The sequence below is a fragment of the Delphinus delphis genome, chromosome 6 (genome assembly GCF_949987515.2).
Source record: "Delphinus delphis chromosome 6, mDelDel1.2, whole genome shotgun sequence".
In the NCBI taxonomy this organism is placed as follows: Eukaryota; Metazoa; Chordata; class Mammalia; order Artiodactyla; family Delphinidae; genus Delphinus; species Delphinus delphis.
The window spans coordinates 56,550,263-56,578,131 of NC_082688.1; the positions used below are offsets into that span (position 1 = coordinate 56,550,263).

The window sequence follows — 27,869 nt, forward strand, 5'->3', positions numbered from 1 at the left end:
CTGCTGGAGGCATGGCTCAGCAGCCATCAGCATCCCAGCAGCTCACCCAAGAACCGTGGCGGCGAATCTGGCAGAGACAAGCAGCCTGGAATAGTATGCAGGGCCATGGGCTCACAAGAATGTGGCGACATCCCAGCCCTACACACCCTCTCCCTCCCAGCCCCGGCTCCCACACTCTTTCCCAAGGCATCTAAGGGATATAGAAAGACGCTGCTGAGAAGAAGCCCCATGGGGTAACACATCAGAGGCCAGCATGTGAACGTCAGCCACCCTGCCTCCCCCACAGCTGAGGCACTGGGCCTCCTTCACTTACTATAAATAATAGTAATCAAAAAGGAAAGAAGAAGAAAGCAGGGGGCCAGGCTTGCAGCATTCCTGAAGACTGACCCCCTTTGGCACAGTTCTGGAAAAATGAAGATGCTCAGGAAATGGCGGCTCAGCACCATTTTCATGAGATGATTTGGCTTCACGGTATAAAGTTATCAACTGCTTCGAGATACTGCTTTAGTCTTGTTCTGACTGCATCCAATTATTTCTAGTAATAAGGTCTGTTTCCTTTACTTATCTCAGATGTAATAAGAATTCAGGCTGCAAAGTGTTCAACATCTTACACCCAATTCCCTTCTTTGGGGGGGAGGGGCGTTTAAGTTCTACTCTCTTAGCAAATTTCAATTATACAATAGTGTTCTCAACTATAGTCACCATGTTATGTGTTAGATCCTCAGGTGTAACCATCAGCTGATTTTAAGAAGAAACAAAGAAAAGCTGCTTAGAAGTCTAAATTAAAGTCTGAGAGGCACTTCTAGGTGCTCATATGCCGGTTCTCAGCCATAATGCTCCGTAAAGCTCCCTAGTCATCACTCTGTTAATAATCCTGCTCTGTCTATGCGTGACTGGGAGCTGAGTGTGGTCACACACTGTGGTTAACAAAATCTAAGTCTGTTTCTCCTTAGACAAACCCTAAAAGCACCCCTTTCACTGCTCCCCACCCAGCCCTTATAGGCACGCCACATGTGAAGGTATCCTGACACTTGAAGACCTCGATGAGAAGAACAGAGAGTTTGAGACCCATCTTTGATTCTCAGTCTCCAAAGCCATCCTGCAACCAGGGCCCAGAACTCACACTCCGATGGGTCCCATGCCAGGGCCACCTCCGCCATGGGGAATGCAGAAGGTCTTGTGAAGATTTAGGTGTGAGACATCAGACCCAACGTCTCCAGGACGACAGATTCCCACCTACCACAAAGGGAAAGAACCAAAAGCAAAAGTCAACAGCTCGAAGGGGTGTTCTGGAGAGGCGGCCATGCTGCTCCCCCTGAGAGGAAAGGCAGATGGAGCTGTTCACAGAAACATACTTAATACTGCAATCAGGCCGCCCCCACCAGCATCCTTCGCCTTCCGTGTGCCCGTGGCCTTTAAACTGCCGGTCCTTCGGCTGCGGACAGGGGCGCTGAGTTTCCCGTTGGGAGGTAAAGTGGCCCCCCTTTACCTCCCAAATGCCGCAAGGAGGCAGGCCTCTGGGCACTAGGTACCCCACCCTCACCCTACACATGCTGGTGCGAGGCCCTCCCAAGGCCAAGGAGGCGGAGCGCTTTCCCCAAGAACACAGTGAGTGGGATGCAGTGCCTGTCTCTTCTCCCTCCACAGACGAGAGAATTGAGACAAGGAAATTATATGCCCTGCTCGATATAAATACAACTGGATATAAACTTCAGGAGGCCAAAGTATATCATCTCTCTCGTTCACTCCCGTATCTTGAGCATCTAATACCGTGCCAGGCATATGATTGCTCTGACAGTCCTGCACCAGCCTCCTGGGCTTCCTCCCAGCACAGCCTGTGAGCGACAGCCCTTCCCTCGCACCTGACTGGGCCTCTGGGGCGAGGAGGTGCTGCACAAAAGGAAGTCTGAGGCACAGACAAGTTAACTGCCTGGTCCAAGATCACAGAACTAAGCTGTGAGACTTGAGCTGGTGTCCTTCATGCATCACATCTTCCCATCATTTAAGAAGCCACGGAGATACTTGCATATTTAGCTGTCTCCTACCTGCGGTGTGGCTGACAAGGTCTTGGTGCTCCGGCCTGGTGTCAGGCCTGAGCCTCTGAGGTGGGAAAGCTGAGCTCAGGACATTGGTACACCAGAGACCTCCCAGTCCCACGTAATATCAATCAGCGACAGCTCTCCCAGAGATCTCCATCTCAGTGCTAAGACCCAGCTCCACCCAACAGCCAGCAAGCTCCAGTGCTGGATGCCCCATGCCAATGAACTAGCAAGACAGGAACACAGCCACCCATTAGCAAAGAGGCTGCCTAAAATCATACTAAGTTCACAGACACCCCAAGACACATTACCGGACGTGGCTCTGCCCACCAGAAAGAAAAGATCCAGCCCCACCCACCAGAACACAGGAACAAGTCCCCTCCACCAGGAAGCCTACACCAGCCACTGAACCAACCTCACCCACTGGGGGCAGACACCAAAAACAATGGGAAATATGAACCTGCAGCCTGCGAAAAGGAGACCCCAAACACAGTAAGTTAAACAAAATGAGAAAACAGAGAAATATGCAGATGAAGGAGCAAGGTAAAAACCCACCAGAACAAACAAATGAAGAGGAAATAGGCAGTCTACCTGAAAAAGAATTCAGAGGAATGATAGTAAAGGGGATTCAAAATCTTGGAAACAGAATGGAGAAAATACAAGAACCGTTTAACAAGGACCCAGAAGAACTAAAGAGCAAACAAACAATGATGAACAACACACTAAATGAAATTAAAAATTCTCTAGAAGGCATCAATAGCAGAATAACTGAGGCAGAAGAACGGAGGAATGACCTGGAAGATAAAATAGTGGAAATAACTACTGCAGAGCAGAATAAAGAAAAAGAATGAAAAGAATTCAGGACAGTCTCAGAGACCTCTGGGACAACATTAAACACACCAACATTCAAATTATAGGGGTCCCAGAAAAAGAGAAAAAGAAAGGGACTGAGAAAATAACTGAAGAGATTATAGTTGAAAACTTCCCTAACATGGGAAAGGAAATAGTCAATCAAGGCCAGGAAGTACAGAGTCCCATACAGGAAAAATACAAGGAGAAACACGCCAAGACACATATTAATCAAACTGTCAAAAATTAAATACAAAGAAAAAACATTACAAGCAGCAAGGGAAAATAAAAAAAAAAACATACAAGGGAATCCCCATAAGGTTAACAGCTGATCTTTCAGCAGAAATCTGCAAGCCAGAAGGGAGTGGCAGGACATATTTAAACTGATGAAAGGGAAAAACCTAAAACCAACATTACTCTACCTAGCAAGGATCTCATTCAGATTCGACAGAGAAATTAAAACCCTTACAGACAAGCAAAAGCTAAAAGAATTCAGCACCACCAAACCAGCTTTACAAAAATGCTAAAGGAACTTCTCTAGGCAGGAAACACAGGAGAAGAAAAATACCTACAATAACAAACCCAACACAATTAAGAAAATGGTAATAGGAACATACATATCGATAATTACCTTAAATATAAATGGTTTAATGCTCCAACCAAAAGACACAGACTGGCTGAATGGATACAAAAACAAGACCTGTATATATGCTGTCTACAAGAGACCCACTTCAGACCTAGGGACACATACAGACTGAAAGTGAGGGGATGGAAAAAGATATTCCATGCAAATGGAAATCAAAACAAAGCTGGAGTAGCAATTCTCATATCAGACAAAATAGACTTGAAAATAAAAACTATTAGAAGAGACATAGAAGGACACTACATACTGATCAAGGGATTGATCCAAGAAGAAGATATAACAATTGTAAATATTTATGCACCCAACATAGGAGCACCTCAATACATAAGGCAAATACTAACAGCCATAAAGGGGAAATTGACAGTAACACGCTCACAGTAGGGGACTTTAACACCCCACTTTCACCAATGGACAGATAATCCAAAATGAAAATAAATAAGGAAACACAAGCTTTAAATGTTACGTTAAACAAGATGGACTTAATTGATATTTATAGGACATTCCATCCAAAAACAACAGAATACACATTTTTCTCAAGTGCTCATGGAACATTCTCCAGGATAGATCATATCTTCGGTCACAAATCAAGCCGTAGTAAATTTAAGAAAATTGAAACTGTATCAAGTATCTTCTCTGACCACAACGCTATGAGACTAGATATCAATTACAGGAAAAGATCTGTAAAAAATACAAACACATGGAGGCTAAACAATACACTACTTAATGACTAAGTGATCACTGAAGAAATCAAACAGGAAATAAAAACATACCTAGAAACAAATGACAATGGAGACATGATGCCCCAAAACCTACGGGATGCAGCAAAAGCAGTTCTAAGAGGGAAGTTTATAGCAATACAATCCTACCTTAAGAAACAGAAAACATCTCAAATAAACAACCTAACCTTGCACCTAAAGCAATTAGATAAAGAAGAACAAGAAAACGCCAAAGTTAGCAGAAGGAAAGAAATCATAAAAATCAGATAAGAAATTAATGAAAAAGAAATGAAGGAAATGATAGCAAAGATCAATAAAACTAAAAGCTGGTTCTTTGAGAAGATAAACAAAATTGATAAACCATTAGCCAGTCTCATCAAGAAAAAAAGGGAGAAGACTCAAATCAATAGAATTAGAAATGAAAAAGCAGAAGTAAAAACTGACACTGCAGAAATACAAAAGATCATGAGAGATTACTACAAGCAACTCTATGCCAATAAAATGGACAACCTGGAAGGAATGGACAAATTCTTAGAAATGCACAACTGCCAAGACTGAATCAGGAAGAAATAGAAATTATGAACAGACCAATCACAAGCACTGAAACTGAAACTGTGATTAAAAATCTTGCAACAAACAAGAGCCCAGGAACAGATGGCTTCATAGGCGAATTCTATCAAACATTTAGAGAAGAGCTAACACCTATCCTTCTCAAACTCTTCCAAAATATAGCAGACGGAGGAACACTCCCAAACTCATTCTACAAGGCCACCATCACCTTGATACCAAAACCAGACAAGGATGTCACAAAAAAAGAAAACTACAGGCCAATATCACTGATGAACATAGATGCAAACATCCTCAACAAAATACTAGCAAACAGAATCCAACAGCACATGAAAAGGATCATACACCATGATCAAGTGGGGTTTATTCCAGGAATGCAAGGATTCTTCAATATACACAAATCAATCAATATGATAAACCATATTAACAAATTGAAGGAGAAAGACCATATGATCATCTCAGTAAATGCAGAGAAAGCTTTCGACAAAATTCAACACCCATTTATGATAAAAACCCTGCAGAAAGTAGGCATAGAGAGAACTTTCCTCAACATAATAAAGGCCATATATGACAAACCCACAGCCAACATCGTCCTCAATGGTGAAAAATTGAACGCATTTCCACTAAGATCAGGAAGAGACAAGGTTGCCCACTCTCACCACTTTTATTCAACATAGTTTTGGAAGTTTTAGCCACAGCAATCAGAGAAGAAAAGGAAATAAAAGGAATCCAAATTGGAAAAGAAGAAGTAAAGCTGTCACTGTTTGCAGATGACATGATACTATGCATAGAGAATCCTAAAGATGCTACCAGAAAACTACTAGAGCTAATCAATGAATTTGGTAAAGTAGCAGGATACAAAATTAATGCACAGAAATCTATGGCATTCCTATACACTAATGATGAAAAATCTGAAAGTGAAATCAAGAAAACACTCCCATTTACCATTGCAACGAAAAGAATAAAATATCTAGGAATAAACCTACCTAAGGAAACAAAAGACCTGTATGCAGAAAATTATAAGACACTGATGAAAAAAATTAAAGATGATACAAATAGATGGAGAGATATACCATGTTCTTGGGTTGGAATAATCAACACTGTGAAAATGACTCTACTACCCAAAGCAATCTAGATTCAATGCAATCGCTATCAAACTACCACTGGCATTTTTCACAGAACTAGAACAAAAATTTCACAATTTGTATGGAAACGCAAAAGACCCCGAATAGCCAAAGCAATCTTGAGAATGAAAAACGGAGCTGGAGGAATCAGGCTTCCTGACTTCAGACTATATGACAAAGCTACAGTAATCAAGACAGTATGGTACTGGCACAAAAACAGAAAGATAGATCAATGGAACAGGATAGAAAGCCCAGAGATACACCCACGCACATAAGGTCACCTTATCTTTGATAAAGGAGGCAGGAATGTACAGTGGAGAAAGGACAGCCTCTTCAATAAGTGGTGCTCAGAAAACTGGACAGGTACATGTAAAAGTATGAGATTAGATCACTCCCTAACACCATACACAAAAATAAGCTCAAAATGGATTAAAGACCTAAATGTAAGGCCAGAAACTATCAAACTCTTAGAGGAAAACATAGGCAGAACACTCTATGATATAAATCACAGCAAGATCCTTTTCGACCCACCTCCTACAGAAATGGAAATAAAAACAAAAATAAACAAATGGGACCTAATGAAACTTCAAAGCTTTTGCACAGCAAAGGAAACCATAAACAAGACCAAAAGACAACCCTCAGAACAGGAGAAAATATTTGCAAATGAAGCAACTGACAAAGGATTAATTTCCAAAATTTATAAGCAGCTCATGCAGCTCAATAACAAAAAAACAAACAACCCAATCCAAAAATGGGCAGAAGACCTAAATAGACATTTCTCCAAAGAAGATATACAGATTGCCAACAAACACATGAAAGAATGCCCAACATCATTAATCATTAGAGAAATGCAAATCAAAACTGCGATGAAATATCATTTCACACCAGTCAGAATGGCCATCATCAAAAAATCTAGAAACAATAAATGCTGGAGAGGGTGTGGAGAAAAGGGAACACTCTTGCACTGCTGGTGGGAATGTGAATTAGTACAGCCACTATGGAGAACAGTATGGAGTTTCCTTAAAACACTACAAGTAGAACTCCCATATAACCCAGCAATCCCACTACTGGGCATATACCCTGAGAAAACCATAATTCAAAAAGAGTCATGTACCAAAATGTTCATTGCAGCTCTATGTACAATAGCCCGGAGATGGAAATAACCTAAGTGTCCATCATTGGATGAATGGATAAAGAAGATGTGGCACATATATACAATGGAATATTACTAAGCCATAAAAAGAAACGAAATTGAGCTATTTGTAATGAGGTGGATGGACCTAGAGTCTGTCATACAGAGTGAAGTAAGTCAGAAAGAGAAAGACAGATAGTGTATGCTAACACATATATATGGAATTTAAGAAAAAAAAAATGTCATAAGAACCTAGGGGTAAGACAGGAATAAAGACACAGACTTACTAGAGAATGGACTTGAGGATATGGGGAAGGGGAAGGGTAAGCTGGGACAAAGCGAGAGAGAGGCATGGACATATATACACTACCAAATGTAAGGTAGATAGCTAGTGGGAAGCAACCGCATAGCACAGGGAGATTAGCTCGGTGCTTTGTGACCGCCTGGAGGGGTGGGATAGGGAGGGTGGGAGGGAGGGAGACTCAAGAGGGAAGAGATATGGGAACATATGTTAAAAAAAAAAAATTTATTGAATTTGTTACAATGAAAACAAAAAAAAGAAATAAAAGGAATCCAAATCGGAAAAGAAAAACTGTCACTCTTTGCAGATGACATGACACTATACACAGAGAATCCTAAAGATGCTATCAGAAAACTACTAGAGCTAATCAATGAATTTGGTAAAGTAGCAGGATACAAAATTAATGCACAGAAATCTCTTGCATTCCTATACACTAATGATGAAAATTCTGAAAGAGAAATTAAGGAAACACTCCCATTTACCATTGCAACGAAAACAATAAAATGCCTAGGAATAAACCTACCTAAGGAGACAAAAGACCTGTATGCAGAAAATTATAAGACACTGATGAAAAAAATTAAAGACATAGAAAGAGATGGAGAGATATACCATGTTCTTGATTGGAAGAATCAACATTGTGAAAATGACTATACTACCCAAAGCAATCTACAGATTCAATGTAATCCCTATCAAACTACCACTGGCATTTTCCACAGAACTAGAACAAAAAATTTCACAATTTGTATGGAAACACAAAAGACCCCAAAGAGCCAAAGCAATCTTGAGAAGGAAAAACGGGGCTGGAGGAATCAGGCTCCCTGACTTCAGACTATATTATAAAGCTACAGTCATCAAGACAGTATAGTACAAAACCAGAAATATAGATCAATGGAACAGGATAGAAAGCCCAGAGATAAACCCACACACATATGATCACCTTATCTTTGATAAAGGAGGCAAGAATATACAATGGAGGAAAGACAGTCTCTTCAATAAGTGGTGCTGGGAAAACTGGATAGCTACATGTAAAAGAATGATATTAGAACACTCCCTAACACTGTATACAAAAATAAACTCAAAATGGATTAAAGACCTAAATTTAAGGCCAGACACTATAAAACTCATAGGGGAAAACATAGGCAGAACACTCTATGATATCAATCACAGCAACATCCTTTTTGACCCACCTCCTAGTGAAATGGAAATAAACACAAAAATAAACAAATGGGACCCAATAAAACTTAAAAGCTTTTGCACAGCAAAGGAAATCATAAACAAGACGAAAAGACAGCCCTCAGAATGGGAGAAAATATTTGTGAACAAAGCAACGGACAAAGGATTAATCTCCAAAGTATACAAGCAGCTCATGCAGCTCAATGTCAAAAAAAACAAACAATCCATTCCAAAAATGGGCAGAAGACCTAAACAGACATTTCTCCAAAGAAGATATACAGATTGCCAACAAACACATGAAAGGATGCTCAACATCACTAACTATTAGAGAAATGCAAATCAAAACTACAATGAGGTATCACCTCACACCAGTCAGAATGGCCATCATCAAAAAATCTACAAACAATAAATGCTGGAGAGGGTGTAGAGAAAAGGGAACCCTCTTGCACTGTTGGTGGGAATGTAAATTGATACAGCCACTATGGAGAACAGTATGGAGGTTCCTTAAAAAACTACAAATAGAACCACCATATGACCCAGCAATCCCACTACTGGGCATATACCCTGAGAAAACCATAATTCAAAAAGAGGCATGGGGCTTCCCTGGTGGCACAGTGGTTGAGAGTCCGCCTGCCGATGCAGGGGACACGGGTTCGTGCCCCCGTCCAGGAGGATCCCACATGCCGTGGAGCGGCTGGGCCCGTGAGCCATGGCCACTGGGCCTGCGCGTCTGGAGCCTGTGCTCCGCAACGGGAGAGGCCATAGCAGTAAGAGGCCCGCGTACCACAAAAAAAAAAAAAAAAAAAAGAGAGACATGTACCACAACGTTCATTGCAGCACTATTTACAATAGCCAGGACATGGAAACAACCTAAGTGTCCGTCAACAGATGAATGAATAAAGAAGATGTGGCACATATATACAACGGAATATTACTCAGCCATAAAAAGAAACGAAATTCAACTATTTGTAGTGAGGTGCATGGACCTAGAGTCTGTCATACAGTGTGAAGTAAGTCAGAAAGAGAAAAACAAATACCGTGTGCTAACACATTTATATGGAATCTTAAAAAAAAACAAACAAAAACATGGTTCTGATGAACCTAGGGGCAGGACAGGAATAAAGACGCAGACGTAGAGAATGAACTTGAGGACACGGGGAAGGGGAAGGGTAAGCTGGGACAAAGAGAGAGTAGTATTGACATATATACACTTCCAAATGTAAAACAGATAGCTAGTGGGAAGCAGCTGCATAGCACAGGGAGGTCAGCTCTGTGCTCTGTGACCACCTAGACGGGTGGTATAGGGAGGGGGGAGGGAGACACAAGAGGTGGGGGGGGATATGGGGATAGATGTATATATATAGCTGATTCACTTTGTTATACAGCAGAAACTAACACAACATTGTAAAGCAATTATACTCCAATAAAGATGTTAAAAAAAAAAATACTGCAACCAAAACCTGGCATCCCACAGGCAGCGTGGCTTGTGGTTTCTATGGAAACAGCAACTGACTTTTTAGCCTAATTTAGATTTTAAAATACAGATTTGAATATACAGTCAATTCCTAAGTATTCACCCCAAGAGGGAGAAGAGGAAGTACCCCTAGCGCAAGAAAGGATAGTACCTCCCTGCTATTGAAACAGGCAATTTCTAGCACCCCTGCTTTGGGTATCATGCACTTTACCAAAGGGCCCCTTAGGGCACGTGGCTATAAAGGGCTGGAAGGCTGTTGGAGAGAATACTGAGCCGAGGGAGAGAAAGGGAGGCTGACAGCTTTCCTGGACCATCCTGGTACCGGCCACAACATTCAATGGGTGTTCCTGCCACTTTGGCATTTGGACTAATTGTGAATGTGGTCAAAGATAAAGAATCCATTTATGCTATTGAAGCAATAGAATCCCTGGACTACTCAAAAGAAATCAGACAGGAGCAAAGAAATGCAGAGAGTCTGAAATGGTTAAAAAAACCTTTTTTTTTAAAGAAAGGGACTTCCCTGGTGGCGCAGTGGTTAAGAATCCACCTGCCAATGCAGGGGATACGGGTTCCAGCCCTTGTCTGGGAAGATTCCACATGCCACAGAGCAACTAAACCTGTGCACTACAACTACTAAGCCTGCGCTCTAGAGCCCGCAAGCCACAACTACTGAAGCCCGTGCGCCTAGAGCCCGTACTCCGCAACAAAGAGAAGCCACTGCAATGAGAAGCCCGTGCACAGCAACAAAGAGTAGCCCCCGCTTGCCGCAACTAGAGAAAGCCAGTGCGCAGCAACGAAGACCCAATGCAGCCCAAAATAAATAAATAAATTTATTTTTTAAAAAAAAGGAGAGGAGGAAGCTGAGAAGACTCTTAAAAAGATGACAAGTCCCTGTCCTCCAGTCTCCCTAACGCATTTCCTCAAAGGTACACATCACACAGACCACCACCACACCCCCGCAGCCCTGCCAAGAAGTCAGGATCAGCCCTTCGGGGACAGAGCTATTCAGCTGTTTCACACTGATGAAGCTGAAGCTAGTCCAAGGCCATGGGAGACCAACAGCCACCAGTGGCCAAAACTTGGGTCTAAATTCCCTTAGGAAGGGAGTCAGGTGACCTCATTGCCTTTAGTACCCCCAGAGGGATAACACCCTGTGACAAGCTAAGGACATTCAGCTCACTCCCTGCTTCCCTTCAACCTTTTTACCTCCTCCTCAGCATCGCCCGTGACCTCCTTAGGGTCTGTAATCTCAGTGAAATTGTGGTACATACTTTGTTTGATTTGGCAATATAGAAAAAGTCAGTCTCTGTTCTGAATTCAGTGTCATGTTTTAAGACAACTGGCAAGAAATCAAAGAAAATGAATTTTTTTTTTTTTGTACTTAACCATTTTCTCAGGGAGCCCTCTCACACTGCCCACCTGAGCATTCATATTTGCTCCGTCCAGGTAGACCTGTCCTCCGTGTTGATGGATCAGGTCACACACATCTCCGATGTTCTCTTCAAACACTCCATTGGTGGATGGGTACGTAATCATGATTGCTGCCAGGTTCTCCTTGTGTTTATCCACCTGAAAGATTAAAAAAGGGCAGAGGGAGACAATGAGAGGGAATGTTTCTTTCTTAGCCAATCCCTCGCTTTTTATTTTAAAGGATTAAGAAAGACGAAGACTTGTTCTTTTCATTTCTGGAACTGTCTCAATGTAGGATGACGCTAATAGAAGATCCACAGCCATTACCCCCTTTGTAAATCATTCCAAAGAAATAACAAGATCCCTTCAGGACAGGTCTCCATTGTCAAAACCAAAAAACTGTTCAGAAGATTTTTGGGTATTTTGGGCTCAACTCTCTAAAGTGGTTTTCCTTTGGTTCAAATCATCTCAATAATTATTTCAGATCTTTTCGGTTCCAGACAAGTTGATTCTCACAGTTAATCTCTCTCTGCTCATCTTGCCATATCCACCCTTATCCCCTTTCCCTCCCATTCTACTGAAATTAGAATTCCCACTAGGAGTGTTCTGCTCTGATTAAAAAAAAAACTCCACCGTTTTTCCTTTTGACAGAAGGCAAGCATATATAAAAGGCATGTTCCTGTTTTTTTGACCAGCAAGTCAGTGAACAGGCTCATGTGGAAATGAAAAAAAAAAAAATTTAAGGTCATATCCTATTTTGGAGAGCCTTAATAATTATAACTACTGACCCAGAATATTTATCAGTAAAAACTTTATGGAGCTATGGAAGCAGGAGGGTGGGTACGAGAGGTGAGCAGCGTTGTGTGTTTTCATCTTCCCTTTGAGGTAGTTACATGAAGTTCTCAGTCTCCATACCTAATAACCCCGACAAAATCACATTGCTATTCAAGTGATTTCCTTCCCTCTTAAGATGCAGCCTCCAGTCCACCAGTGGAAAGCAGATACAGTTGCTAGGCAACCTCTTCCTGGAGGTTGGGAGGTTGGGAGTGGGGATTGGTGCTCGAAGAAGGAAGATGGAATATTGCCTGAAATTCAGCAGGTAACGGCTGGGCCCATCACAAGCATCTGCAAAATCTACATTTATGTTTTAATTCCCAACACAAAGATTGAGAATACCAGTGACTGCCAGTGTGACTGTTAATGGGGGAAGGAGGGGAAGGTTGGGCAGAAGGAGGCGGGTAGATCCTGCAAGGAGTATCCTTACTACCACCATGAATAATTCAGTTTCTTACACATGCACACATTAGATGAGGGGATTTCAGCGTAAAGGACTTTCTCCCTGTTAGAGAAGGAAGAGGTAAAATAGACTGTGGTCAGCTTTACTCTGGACCAGAAATGTGACTCTTGCTTTTATTTTTCTTATAGAGTCGGCTAGGTTGTCTGATTTTATGCCATTCCCCCTAGACTCATTCAGAGGAGGAACTGCAGTCTTTTAATTAGAATGCAAAAGAAGATAAACCATCCCTGATCCCCACATCTTCTTTCCAACCCAGACCTCCCCCATCTGTTAAGTGGAAGATGAGTACCATAGCCTTGAGGTGAGCTGCATCGATATTCCCGTATTTATCCACCTCCACAGGCTGAATCTTCATGCCTGCCATGTGTGCACTTGCAGGATTGGTTCCATGTGCAGATTTTGGAATGAGGCAAACCTTAGGAATGGAATGAAAGGAAGGAAGGAGAGAAAAATCACCAGGCTATTCATAATGACAGAAAAGTCCTACAAAATACTTGGAGCATAAATTCAGTAGGTGCCACATGCTCTATTTAAATTGACCAGTAGTGCCTTAAAGTTTACTACTATTTCATTAGTACTGTACTGCAAAACAATGTCCAACAGGAGTTTACACTGAATCCCCAAATACTGTTCCCTAAAGACTTTCAGAATATTAATACTCTCCTCCCTTATCCCAGCAACACCAAAAACAGGCCTAGACTTATTCTAACCTTGTCTCAGCTATAATATATAGAAAGCACCTTACAAGAACATGGGATTGGAAGTTAAACTCTAGGACTCAAATGCACACATCACAGCTCCAGTGCTCTGCTTGGTTCTACTGAGACCAGAAGAAGTAATAGTCGACATATTCCAAGGCCTCCCAGTGCCAACACACCAATGACTACTTCATTATTGGATGCTTACTCTGTGCAATGAATTGTTAGTTGCCATGAGAATCATAACTAAGCACAAATGCCAATCAGCCCCTGCCCTGTGCTCACACACTGCATTCACTGACAAGGCTGGCATCCATATAAATAAATGTCTAGAAGGACTTCCCTGGAGGTCCAGTGGCTAAGACTCTGCACTTCCAATGCAGGGGACGTGGGTTCGATCCCTGGTTGGGGAACTAAGATCCCACATGCCGGGCGGTGCGGTCAGATTAAAATATAAAAATAAATAAATAAATAAAAGGACCCTCTAAACAGGGACTACATCACCTCAACCTAGTCTCCTCGGCCAGTGGAAACATTTCCTCCTCCCTTATCTGAGGAAGCCGTTCCTCTCTTTCCAAAGCATCTTGTCATTGTCAGTATAATTGGGGAAATAAAAATTCTTTAAAAAAAATGTCTAGAGCCCACAGGTACCAAAGGAACTCAGAATAACAGGGTGCTACTTCAAGTTGAAGAGATCAAGAGAAAGTATTTCAAGAGCTACAACCTAAGCCAGAGCTTAAAGATGTGCTGAATTCTTATGGAAGGCGGATGGTACGCAAGCACAACGTTAAAATTCCCAGATTTAGGGCTTCCCTGGTGGTGCAGCAGTTGAGAGTCCGCCTGCCGATGCAGGGGACACGGGTTCATGCCCCAGTCCGGGAGGATCCCACATGCCGCGGAATATCTGGGCCCATGAGCCATGGCCGCTGAGCCTGTGCGTCCGGAGCCTGTGCTCCACAATGGGAGAGGCCACAACAGTGAGAGGCCCGCGTACCGCAAAAAAAAAAAAAAAAAAAAAATCCCAGATTTAAATCATTTTCATTTCCTGCCCCCAAATCATGTGAACACAGGTGCTCTGTATGATCTGATGGTGGCCCACTACAGGAAAGGGCCTCATGGAGTTCCCTCCAACAGAAAGCAACAAGAAGAAGCAATACTGACCCTGAAAACAATCCTGTTTTTCATTTTTTTTAATCCCAGAACCAATACTGACACCCCTTGAAGAGAAATGGATGGGCATCATACAAATGGGCTTATGAAGGGGAAATTTAGCTTACAGCCGTTTCCTCAAAAACAGCAAAGCCATCTACTTAAGCAAAATGCATGTGATCCAAAAAGAACTACAAACAGAGGCAAACATGAAATTACTTTGTTGTTCTTCTGCAGACAGGGAGTTAGTGCCTCTTTTGAATGGTACTGGTCTCATGCTGATTATGCTGTGTTGTCCTCGAATCCTTTTTCTTGTTTAACTGTTTCCCTTTTGTATTAAATTCTTTAATTTCTCAGGACCAAAGCTGGAGTTATTTTTCCTTTCTCACAAGATATTTTTATTCTACCAAAGGATCTTTGGATAAAAGGATACCTTCTGGGCAGAACACGGATCAAGGAAGGGAAAGGTGAATATTTAAAAGTGAATATAAAATATTTGTTAAAGGCCTCAATGAAGAATTCATACCAGAGAAGTTACGAGGCAACAAAAACATCCAAGCTAAAAATGTCACTCATCTTGCGATACACTGAATAGCATCCAAATGTGTCCACATTCTAATCCCAGAGTCTACGAATGTGACTTTATTTGGCAAAAGGGATTTTGCTGGTGTGATTAAATTAAGGATCTTGAGGTGAGAAATTGAGGATCTTGAGATGGGATCTTGAAATCTGGATTATAGGTTGGACCCTAAATGCATTCACAAATGTTCTCATCATAAGGAACCAGGGGAAGCTTTGACTACAGAGGAGGTAGAAGATGTGATAACTGAACAAGGGGTTGGAGTGATGGCAGGAAGGGGCCATGAGTCAAGGAATGTAGGAGGCCTCCAGAAACTAGGAAAGGCAAAGAAACAGATTCTCTCCTGGATCCTCCAGAAGGAACGAGCCCTGCCAACACACTGACTTTAGCCAAGTGAAACCAATTTCAGACTTCTAGCCTCCATAACTATAAGAAAATAAACCTGTGTTGTTCTAAGCCACTAAATTTGTAGTAATTTGTCACAGTAGCCATGGGAAACTAATACACATCCTGATATAAGGATTAGCGGAAAGAAAAGGTCTCTGGTTTTGTCAGGAATTTCTTGCTGTTAGATGTTTCTGATTTTCTATGTGGATCCTCACTTTAAAAATTGTGGCGTTGCAAAGGACTTGGAAATAACAGGACCCAGATTTGATATTTTATCAACACTAACCCTCTTTGGTTAGTGTTTAGGTGGATGCTGTGTTTTTCTAACCCCCCAATGCACCTGGTACAGACCCAACATAGCTCATCCTCAAACTCTTGCTGGGGGCTTCCCTGGTGGTGCAGTGGTTAAGAATCCATCTGCCAATGCAGGGGACACGGGTTCAAGCCCTGCTCTGGTAAGATCCCACATGCCGCGGAGCAACTAAGCCCACGAGCCACAACTACTGAAGCCCGTGTACCACAACTACTGAAGCCTGCGCACCTAGAGCCTGTGCTCCGCAACAAGCCACTGCAATGAGAAGCCACTCACTGCAACGAAAAGTAGCCCCCACTCGCGACAACCAGAGAAAGACAGCACACAGCAACGGAAGACCCAACGCAGCCAAAAAACAAATGAATAAATAAATAAAATAAATCTATTAAAAAAAAAAAAGACTTGCTGAATGAGTGACAGATTAAGGACGAGGGCTACTTTGCAAGGGAAATCAATTTCTTACCACAGGTAAAATCGAAAAACAAAAGGCCACTCCTTTGCCTCAGGCAGCTGAGAAAACAAAAATACATACAGGTTTTGGGGGTGTTTTTTGGCGGTGGGTTTTTTTGGGGGAGTTTTTTGGTCAGCGTTTTCCCTTTGTATAGGAAATTCAGCCTCTGATCCACAATGAGTTAGTATTTGACAGGCAAATTGAGTTAATAATCATAAAGTGTTTAGGACAGTGCCTGGCACAGGGTAATTTCTAGATAAGTGTTTGTTAAATAATTTGTATTCCCTCAAGTTAAACTGGTAAATCAAGAACTTGGCCATTGCATTTTAGGAACCTCTGAAATTTAACCTAAGAGTAAATGTGAAAATAACTTCCAAAACAGCTTGAAATAAGAGAATCATCAGGAACCCGGGAGGTTCTGTAGCACATGACTTCCCCACATTCTTTTTTCAAAAGGATATATTTTACTAGATTCCATTAGAGTCTGTTGTATGGAAACAGCTGTCTTAGACATCTCTGATGCTGAAAAGTCCTCCCTGATTATTTGAATAATAAGTCATTTTCTTTTTCTCTAACTAAAAAAGTCAGGTTTACTTAAAATCTTTAATCTAGAAAGGATGCCAACATTTCCAAACTTAAGAGTTCTGTATTTCTACAAGCTCAGTGACTGGGTAGCCTTCCCTGCCTCCCCTCACCCACCCCCCAAAATGCAGCATCCCACTCCTCTCTGTCCTTCAGTGGAATAACCTCTCCCAACATTTCAGTGATGCTAGTGTGAACAGTGGTGCCAGAAGAAAAGTCACACACAAGGGGACTGAGAGAGAAGGGAGGACTGGAAAAAACAAAGAAGGAAAAGGAGCTAAAAAGAATCCATGAGTCACAGAAGAACTCTGCCCAGGCCCAATCAAAACGTCTCTCATCCTTTTTCCTTGACCTTTCTGGTTTGGTCCCCAACTCCTAGACATTCACAGATAGCTCCGGGTGTCAGACTAAAGAGCAGGGAACCCAGGAGGGATGGGAAGTATCACAGAGTGGACAGACCCGAGGTTTAGCTGGCCTTTTCTCGCTAGCTGCTCACTGGCCTTCCACAAGCACCACAGTGTAGATCTCAGCGGCCTCTCCATAAAGCAGGAGCGACATGAAGATGGTTACACAGGATGAATGGCTCCCTCCCCAGGAGTCCCAGACACCTCATGGTTAAAGAACATAACAATGGGAAGTTCCAGGGCCTACTGAGTACATGGAAGCCACGGAGGAAAAATAGAGAAAGCAACTTTAAATGTCAGTCATCTGGCATCCTCTCACTGGAGTCCCAGTGTTTCCTTTCTGACTCTATGACAGTGCTGAGATTCTGAGGTCCAAAGAACAATTGTAATTCCAAACTAACCCTTCCTTAGAAAGTTAAAGAATTCAATACCCAAGCGAAAAAAAAAAAAGTTGAAATATCAGGGACTGTATCTGTCTGATTTATCGCTTGATCTCTCTCTGGACTGGCACACACAGTACCTTGCATATGGCCAGTCTTCAATAACTTATTCAAGTAATAAATGTCCTGTTTTCTGAAAGGTCTTTGAAAATCAATTCTATTCCCCAACCAGGACGAAGGCCTGGGAAAACACACCTGTGTAATCAGGATGGATAAGCAAGGGAAGGTGGGAGAAAATTTTTTTTCTCCCCTTTTGTGAAAGGAAAGTGAAATAGTATTTAAATTCTTCACTGCAAAATCCAGGCAACTGGCCATAAACAATCTTCCAGCTTTAATAAAACCAGGAATGGACTAAGATTCGACTACCACCCACTGCACCCCACTTATGTGGGCAGCCAGACCACCCCAGCACCTTTTCCTCTAACTCTCCTGGGCTGGGCAGACGCTTCGACCTGCTCCTGGCTCCTACCCACTGCTCCCTCTAACACCACCTCCACAGCTCATGCAGTTCAAGTTTAGCGTGGCCATCACCAAAATGAAGGTCCCAGGAACACACACCTCCTTCAGCCACAATCTGAAGCCTGTGTTGTTAGGTCATCTGCTAAAGGCACTGCCTTTGGGGATTAGTGGAGGCCTGGTGAGCCCATTAGCACCTGCTGGCCACACAAGGGCCCCCCAAAAGCAGTTTGGACCCTAGAGACTAGACTCACCCAAAGCAAACAAAGAAGCAGAACCGTGAACTCTGCTCCATGTCCCATGTTTTCTTTTGTTGCTTAGAGCTGAGAATCACTTAATAGGGAATTTATTTATTCAATAAATATTTTCTGAGCATACATATGACAAGAACTGTGCTCAGGCACAGTAGGAGTTACAGAAGAATGAAAGCTCAGTCTCTGCCCTCTGTCCAGGGCTGAGCCAAGGAGGGAGGCTTGGAATGGCAACATTCCTGCCCCTTCCTCCCTTTGCTCCCTGCGGGGAGCAGGTCCACAGCCAACTGGCTGACTTTTACAGACTGGCTTTGAGAGAAAGCCTTTTATCTCCAAATGTTTTCCCTCAAAATGGTCCAGTGAAACGTCTTGGAGGCAAGGATCGTAATAGCCAGTTCATAGACATTTGTTTCTTGGTTTTATGTTTCCCCAGCTTCTTCCAAGAAGACTTGGAGGGAGTGTCCCACAGAATGAAAGGGACCCTAAAGCTGAACCTGCTGCCCTCCCCCCACCCCCCGACGGTGAGCAAACGGTCCACACTCACTGTTCTGTGTCTCTCTCCTTTCCCGTCTAAGTAGGCTCGGATAGTGGCCAGCCCAGCGTATTCCCCCTGGGCTCCGCTGCAAAGACAGGAAGAAAAGGGTCAGAGCTTTATGCCTCTCTGCTTTCATTTACTCATTCAATATTCATCAGGCACAGGCTGTGTGTTCACCAACATGTGACACTAAAAGCTCACCTAGGACCCCTGCATGGGCCTAAAGTCTTGAACAACCAGAACAGTACCTGGTCTGTGCACTAAAGCTTACCCATGCACCTAAAAAAATTATTTTTATTATGGAAAATTCAAAAATTATAGAAAAGTAGAGAGAAGAATATAAGGAACCATCACATTATACCTATCACTCAGATTTAAAAATGATCAGATTATGGTCAATCTTGTTTCCACCTATATCCCTCAGTCTGAACTAGATTATTTTGAAGCAGAATTCAAGCATCATATCATTTCATCAATTCAATCTTCAATATGTATCTTTCAAAGATAAGAATTATTTTTGGGCTTCCCTGGTGGCGCAGTGGTTGAGAGTCCGCCTGCCGATGCAGGGGACACAGGTTCGTGCCCCGGTCCGGGAAGATCCCACATGCCACGGAGCGGCTGGGCCCGTGAGCCATGGCCACTGAGCCTGCATGTCCGGAGCCTGTGCTCCGCAACGGGAGAGGCCACAACAGTGAGAGGCCCGCGTACCGCAAAAAAAAAAAAAAAAAAAAAAAAAAACACCACAAAGATAAGAATTATTTTTAAAAGATAACTGTAGGGACTTCCCTGGTAGTCCAGTGGTTAAGACTCCACGTTTCCACTGCACTGGGCACGGGTTTGATCCTGGTTGGGGAACTAAGATCCCACATGCCGCATGGCGCGGTGGGCATGCATGCATGCATAAATAAATAAATGAATGAATGAATAAATAAATAAATACAAAAGATAACTAATTATTACATCTAAAACAATGAACAATAATTTCTTAACATCACCAAATGTTCAGTCAATGATCAGATTACCCCAAAAGAACTGTACACTTGGAGTGTGGCACCAGTCCTGACAGCCTCAGGGTTGGCTTTCCCAAGCCCTAATGCTCGTGGCTGCTAGAGGCTGGCCATCCCCATCTCAGCAGTCCTTGAAGACACTACTTTTAGAGAACACTTAATGACTAACATTCCAGGGAGGGATGCTGAGTCAGTCATAAACTGTTACTTAATGTTCTCAGTACTCTCTGCAGGAAGGAAAGGAAGTGAGTAATAGGTTTTTTTAATCCCATTCAAAATGCATATTTCCTCCATTTCACAAAATTACACCATCTTTTGACTCTGTGGAAGGTGCAGTGGTTTTGGCATTCATCGCTTCTGGTCACTCCGTAATATTGAGATCATACTCTAAAAAACCACAAGGCTTGAGAATAAATTAGATAAACTGTTTAATTTCTAAACTAAAAGCTAAAATTTTGAGCATTGGAAAACATTTTTTGAGAGAACACTGGGATGGAACCAGTTGAATTTGAAATATCTGCAAACTAGCATAGGGGCATTGATGGTTTGGTGTCAGGAGACGGCCGAATTGACGATTTAGGGCTCAGCATGAGAAAAGGACAGAGAACAGGGAAACATCTGGGTGTGCAGGGAGTAGAGCCTGGCTGGAGGAAAGGAAGGAAAGTGGTGATTTCCACAGTGTGGGTGTCACAGAGCAACAGAAGAGACTAGATGAGTTAGGGAAAAATAATAATAAGTATAAACTGCTCCATTAATTAAGCACTTCCTCTTTACCAGGCTGTGCACGGAGTAAACACAGGTAAATGGGAAACATTGTTGTTGTCACCACCAAGCATTTTACATCATCTTAATCCTCCTAATACCCCCACAAGGTAGGTACCATTGTCCTCATTTTGCACATGAAGAAACTGAGTCAGAATATTACATGCCCAACCAGCCAACAGTGACAGCCGGAGACATTGATACAAGTTGGCCCGTCTTAAGGGGCCTCGTGCTTCACTTGTACGCAGTGAGGCTCCTCTGAGCACTCTGTGCTTCCCAAAGGATTGAGAATCATGGGAGCAAATGCTGGCTTTCCTTCACAGAACCCTTGTCTGACTGACAGAACTAGGAGGTTTAGCTCCATGTAAAAGGCCTGTCCCCATAAGACCTGGGGCACCCATTTCCTCATCACCCACACTGAGTGAGCTTTGCCTCTCCTCTCTCTTCCAGGGAGGGAGGCAAATACTCGGCTTCTGTTTTCCTGGCTTCTGAAAAACAAGTTCTAGCTCATTTGATGTTCTTTATTTTGAGAACAGGAAAATGAATATGCCACGTTTTAGCAAACCACTTACACCACTATTTACTTAGCCTCTCTGTGTTCTCATCTCTGAAATGTGCATAATAATTGCACCCAACTCGAAGGGCAGATATAATAAGACATGAGATGATCCATGGTAAAGTGCTTTTCACAGTGCCTGGCACTAGGTAAACACTCATTAAGTGCTGGCAACTGTCATCACTATCATCGACGTCATCATCATCATCATCACCATCTTCAGGCAGCAACCCTCATCACTCTGTGACACAGGATGGGCAGAGGATGGGCTACCACAGCATTTGAATGAGCACTTCCACAACCCTCAACCTCTATCACCCTCTCCTTTCCCTCCAACAAGCCAAATCCACCATTCTTCAACTGTCCCAACTCAAGTTCTGCCTCTTCCGTAAAGCCTTCCCCAAAGTCACAAATCCAGTGCCTCACCATGGCCTACAAATCCCCCACATGACCTGTGACCTCCACCCGCCTCTACACCCATGTCTTCTGCCATCCTCTCCTTGTTCACTATCCTCCAGCCACCCAAGACTTCTTCCTTCCCTGAAACACATCAAGCCAATGTCTGCCTTGGGGCTTTTCACTAAATGTTCCTTCTGCTTGGAAAGCTCATCCTCTAGTTCTTCAAATATCTATCTTCTTCTCAGTATTTAGGCCTCAGCTCAAGTGTCACCTCCTCAGAGAGGCCTTCCCTGAAGGCAGAAATCTTATCTGTCTTTATCAACATTGTATTCTCTATGCCAAGAACACTGACATAGGGGGTGTTCAATAAATACTGATGGACTGACTGACTGACTGAATTATTCTTTACCTCCTCCAAACTCACGTAGTATTTTACTCTACTCGTTCTTCTGATAATACCATCCTATTCATACACTGTACACTGAAAATTATTATAGATCTCACATGTACGTCGTGTGCCTATTTTATCTCAATTAGGGTATAGGCTTTGAGAATAGGATCTTAGGTATTAGAGTTCTATACATTCACAGGGAATATATAGAATAGTACTATGCATGGAGTAACTCTGCAATAAATGTTTAGTCAATTTGTTCAAAATTGAGTTCTTCTCCAGTCCAGACAATCAACATTAATGTCATCCTTTCTCCCATGGAAAGGGACTTCAGCATATGGATTTTGTATTTCTCTCTGTGTTTTTCTCATGACTTCTACTCATCTTGTTTTGTTGGAAGACCAACCAAGGTGTTTAGACTAGGAGTGAAAGAAGAGATTGGAGCTAGAAGCCAGTAATCCAGGAGAAAGGCAACATGCTAAAGACTTGATCAGGAATGCTGGGTGTTTTCTGCCTTAGATACTCTTAAAAATCAGCCATGTTTCAACTCAAAAAAGTACAAAAGATATGTTCTAAATGCCACACAAGTCTTATTCCTGGGGTACTATGGAAATAAGGGGAATTATTAGTGCCACCTGTTGGTGGAAAAGTATTATGAAAAGTAACTGCTTATATGCAGTTACTGAGACTGAGAACCCATCAGAAAAGTACTACCTGCGGAGGGACAGCTAGGATAGTGGTCTTCTGACATCTATTTAAAATGAAGTGGCTAGTGGCCTGGATCTGCAGAGCCAGCCACAGTGATGCCAGTGAATGGGGAGCCTCAGACCCATTTAGAAGTGCCAGGTAGGCATAAGTTTAAACTGTCTGAGAAAAACAAGGCCCCCAGTCAGGGCATTTACTCAGGCTGGTGAAAAAACTGCGACATATTGTACTGTTTAACACTGAATGAGTGAGAACTAGCAACTTCTTCCAAAATCCAGATTCATTCTACAAAGAATCCACGAGAAATCCAGTAGGCTAGACGAAGCTAGAACAACTGTATAGCAAGTACAAAGGTCCGCGAGGTGAAAATAAATTGGAGTTGATGGGATTCAACAGTTTTGTAATAATTTAAACCTAGACCCTATTAGTGTCAGTGTATCATCGTAAGTGTGGGATTTCAGGGCAGCTATTCAATGTAAATTTGGCAAAAAAATTAATTAAAGGGGGGGTGAAGATGGCATGACAGAGCTAGAGTGATAGTTCAGCTCTTTTGCTAAGATTAGAGCAAGAAGGACAAAATAAACTTCAAAGATTTTTATCATTTTACCTTTACCTTTGCTAAGAGCACTAAGCAAAGGTTAAGATTAAGAAATATTACAATTTAGTTCTATCTGGAAAGGTTAAACTTTGAGATCTTTGGAACAAATTTTTATTGGACTATCACACAAAATAAATCCTAAGGGACACTTGGAAACTTCCACTAGATTTTAGAAATATAACTGCAGATATGTCTACCTATGATGAAGCAGGAACATGGATGGCCTGCTCCTCCAGATGATTTTGCAGAATGATATGCAACGCCAATAGTCACAGGTGGAAAGCACAGCACTTTTTAAGCATAAAAGTTAAGCATAAGATTGTAAGTGAATTGCATCCTATAAAGAAGGCATTTTGGTCAGTTACTGAGTACCTTTGTCACTGATTGCAGAAGTCATCCTCAACCAGTCATGAAATAACCTCTTTGTTCCACCTAAAGAATACAGTGGCTGACTTTATATACACCATAAGAAATGCCTCAGAAGCTGGCTGCTTGGGAATATTTGAAGATGGATTATTGTAGCTGCTGTTTTTAAGAGAAAGATTTCTGCACGGTATATATACTTACAAAAAAGTAACAGAGAATCCATTTGCGTGACTGCAGAATACGCTACAATTCATGACTTAGTGTGAACCCCAGCAGTCACCAAAAGTCCTGTTGAATTATACTATAAATTGAACTGAGAAAACAGTAGGATGTTTTATTTATACAAGTCAAAAGGTGTTAAAAATGTGCCCTAGGGACTTCCCTAGTGGCACAGTGGTTAAGAATCCGCCGGCATTTAAAATTTTGGGTGCTGATAATTTAAGATTTATACAATTTTTTTGAACTATCAAGTATCGAGATTTACCAAATCTATTCTTGTTTTAATTTTCTCTAGATATTCTTCTGAAAATCATTCAGTAGTTGTTAACACACCATTGTAGTTCACACAATAATGGCCACATTTAGTGTGCAGTTTAGGAGGAGTTTTCTTTTAAGCTGTCTACGAGTCAGTGGGCCTATTTTATTTCTAATAATATCTGAACTTCTTAAGAAGTTTCCTATAATATGTTTTTTAAATTATTACATTTAAAAAGACATTTTTCGGGCTTCCCTGGTGGCGCAGTGGTTGAGAGTCCACCTGCCGATGCAGGGGACACAGGTTCGTGCCCCGGTCCGGGAGGATCCCACATGCCGCGGAGCGGCTAGGCCCGTGAGCCATGGCCGCTGAGCCTGCGCGTCCGGAGCCTCTGCTCCGCAGCGGGAGAGGCCACAACGGTGAGAGGCCCGCGCACCGCAAAAAAAAAAAAAAAAAAAAAAAAAAAAAGACATTTTTCATGAAAAGGTTTTTTTGAGTGATAAACTGTAAATTTAAATACGAAGTGAATTGTTTCCCTTCAACCACCTATAATATCTAACATCTAGCCTGTTGTAAAAACTATAACTTAAAAAATATATATATTTATTTATTTTGGTTGCACTGGGTCTCAGTTGCAGCAGGCAGGCTCCTTAGTTGTGGCTCACGGGCTCCTTAGTTGCACCCCCACCAGCTCCTTAGTTGCACCTCACCAGCTCCTTAGTTGCGGCATGTGAACTCTTGGTTGCGGCATGCATGTGGGATCTAGTTCCCTGACCAGGGTTCGAACCCGGGCCCCCTGCATTGGGAACGTGGAGTCTTGACCACTGCACCACCAGGGAAGTCCCAAAACTATAATGTTTAGGAGCTAAAATATGCATCATTATCAAATAAAACCAAGATTTTTGTAGACATAAGATTATTCTAAAATTTATACATAAAGGCAAAGTAACTGAAATAGCTTCATTTTGAAAAAGAAAAAAGTAAGAAGAATCAGTCTGATGCCAAGACCTATTATATAGTTACTGTAATAAATAGTGTATTATTAGTGGAAGGATATACTTGTAGATCAATGGAATAGAATATAGAAACAGAAATAAATTCACATATATAAACCCAACTGATTTTTGACAAAATTGCAAAAGTAATTCAATAGAGGAAAGACAGCCTTTTCAACAAATAATGCTGGAACAATTAGACTTCCATAGGTCAACCTAAGTCTCATATCTTATACAAAAACTATCTCAAAATAAATCATGGACTTAAATGTAAAACATAAAACGATAAAACTTTTAGGATTAAACAGAAGAAAATCTTTGAAATTTAGAGCTAGTCAAAGAGTTCTTTGACTTGAAATCAAAAGCACAATTCATAAAAGGTAAAATGGATAAATTGAACTTCATCATAGTTAAAAACTTTTGCTCTGCAAAAGACCCTGTTAAGATGAAAAGACATGCTACAGATTGGGAGAAAATATCTGCAAACTACATATAAACAGTAAAAACAGTAACAAACAAACTACATAACAAACAGTAAAAAACAAAGGCAATTCAATTAGAAAATGGTGCTGTGATGATCATGTGAATATGCTTAGAAATTGAAAGGAAGAGTTACATTAGGATGTTGGAGATTTGCAGGTTCTCATTGTTGCTCTTTTCGTGGGTGTATATGTAGAAATGCTCAGCCTTTCAGTCCCCTTAAAAGGGGAATTTCCCCTTTTGTCTGAGTCTAGGGAAAGGCAGGGTCCTAAAACCCCGTATGGAAGCAGAAAGGGACCAGATATTCCCAATCACTACCCATGAACACCTCGGTGCTAGACATGTAACCCAGTCTCAACCTATCGGATACTCCAGCCTGGGACTTCATGAATCTGGAGGGAGTGACCCTAGGAAAAGGGCAGCCACAGTGGTGGTGGTGGTGCTTCCCCTGGAGTGACCTTGATTTGTTCTCTGCTGCCAACTTCCTTTGGGTCTTGCTCACTTTTGAAGCCCCGTTCTCCAGCTTTTCCATCAATTCTGGGAAGCACCCAATATCTTCACCCTGTAAATTGCTTTTCTGCCTAAATTAGGCCAACCCATCTTCTGTTGTTGCACCTAAGAACCTTTACTTAATGATGGTGTCATGGGGCAGGAGGGGATTACTAAATTTCTCCTACAACACAACATTTTAAAGTCACTCATTCCTAGGCAGGTCTAACAAAGAGATGGGGCCATCCTGGAGTTTCTCTTGCCCCTAATATCAAAGCCTTCCTTGATTTGCTATCCCTTTTCAAGCAATTTTATCCTGAGCCCCTCTGGATCTTACTCTCATCTCATTGGGATATGCCACCTAATTTACAGATGAATTTAAATTTTGTATTATAAAAGTAATATGTTTGTCTGATTTTTTTTAATTCCATCAATGCAGAAGGGATGAAACTTACAGTAAAAAAAAAAAAAAAGAAAGAAAGCAACTCCCCCCAAATTCTTCCTAGTCTTACTCCCCAGAAAGAAGCACTATTAATAATTTCTTGTGATATATAATGTTTTGATGTTGGACATTCTAATGCCAAACTGTCCTCATCCAAACCCTTCTTTACTTTAAAAATACCACCAACGAGTGGTTAGGAACAAAAATGATCCAAGTGAAATGTTAGCTAAGAAACTGACATTATGGTAAAACTAATCATAGTAAAATGATCAACAAAACAGCCAGTGTGTCAAAAATGACCTGAATCAGTGCATGGCAACCTTAGAGGACCACTCTCAGGAAAACAAGGTAGAATTAGTGCTGACTCCTATCTTACAGACAGGATAAACACGATATGCTTCCATATCTTGGAAGCAATTCAAATTCAATCAAACTCTTCGTTGCATAACTCAAATATTCCAAACACTACCTAGATCTCTGCTTCTAGTAGCTTAAAATAACACCCCCTCAACACGTTCTTACCAACCTGTATCTAATTTGACATAAGCTAAATTCTATGCTTAACCTTTGAATTCTGGGCAAAAAACATCTAGATGGATCCAACCACTCTAACCTTTCTGATATCTCAAGAGCACCTTAAAGCAATGGTTTTCAAACTCAAAACCCCCAAATATCAGCATCACCCTGGGACTTGTTAGAAATATGAATGCTTGGCTTGCACCCCAGGAGTACTGAATCAGAAATTCTGTGGGTACAGCCCAACGTGAGAACCACTTCTCCAAAGCCTTACAAACTGCAAAAATCCAAATATACTCTTGAGAGTCAAGAAAGTTGGGGAAGGGGAGATCCTTCTCATTGCTTTATATTTCCCCAAAAGTGGCTCTTTTCATCCTTCAGCCTTCTTTCTCTTCCTGGTACTCTGAGGGTCTCCTTGGGAAATCAGTCACTCATCAGAGAGGGTCTCTAATATCTGGTTTCTCAGAGCTCTCTGTAGGGGAGGGCTCTGAAGCTGCACTAGGCCTAGTAGGAAAGCGAATCAGAAGTTATCAATGAGTTAAGTCTACTCAGTGACACTGACCACGAGCTCAGGAAAGAAGGGGAGGGACATGGCCAATATCAGGGGTTTGACTCTCTTTGTTGTAAACAATGTGATCTGCACATGACAGTCATGACTTGGCCTGCAAAGGCCAGTTTTAAAGTTCACTCCACTGGAAGATATTAGTCATCTAACTA

At 41.9% G+C, this 27,869-nt stretch overlaps 1 protein-coding gene and 1 pseudogene across 2 annotated transcripts in view; one reads left to right on the forward strand and one right to left on the reverse strand.

Moving 5' to 3' along the window:
* GLDC (glycine decarboxylase) overlaps window positions 1-27,869 on the reverse strand; it is a 99,281-nt gene that overhangs the window by 17,571 nt on the left and 53,841 nt on the right. For both annotated transcript variants that reach the window (XM_060014732.2, XM_069540772.1), the window contains exons 16-19: window positions 18,981-19,056; window positions 13,015-13,140; window positions 11,438-11,587; window positions 1,124-1,236 (exon numbers count right to left, since the gene is read on the reverse strand). In XM_060014732.2, coding sequence (XP_059870715.1) covers window positions 1,124-1,236; window positions 11,438-11,587; window positions 13,015-13,140; window positions 18,981-19,056 — 465 coding nt within the window. The remainder of the gene's footprint in view (window positions 1-1,123; window positions 1,237-11,437; window positions 11,588-13,014; window positions 13,141-18,980; window positions 19,057-27,869) is intronic.
* LOC132426832 (DCN1-like protein 2 pseudogene) lies at window positions 22,890-24,422 on the forward strand (annotated as a pseudogene).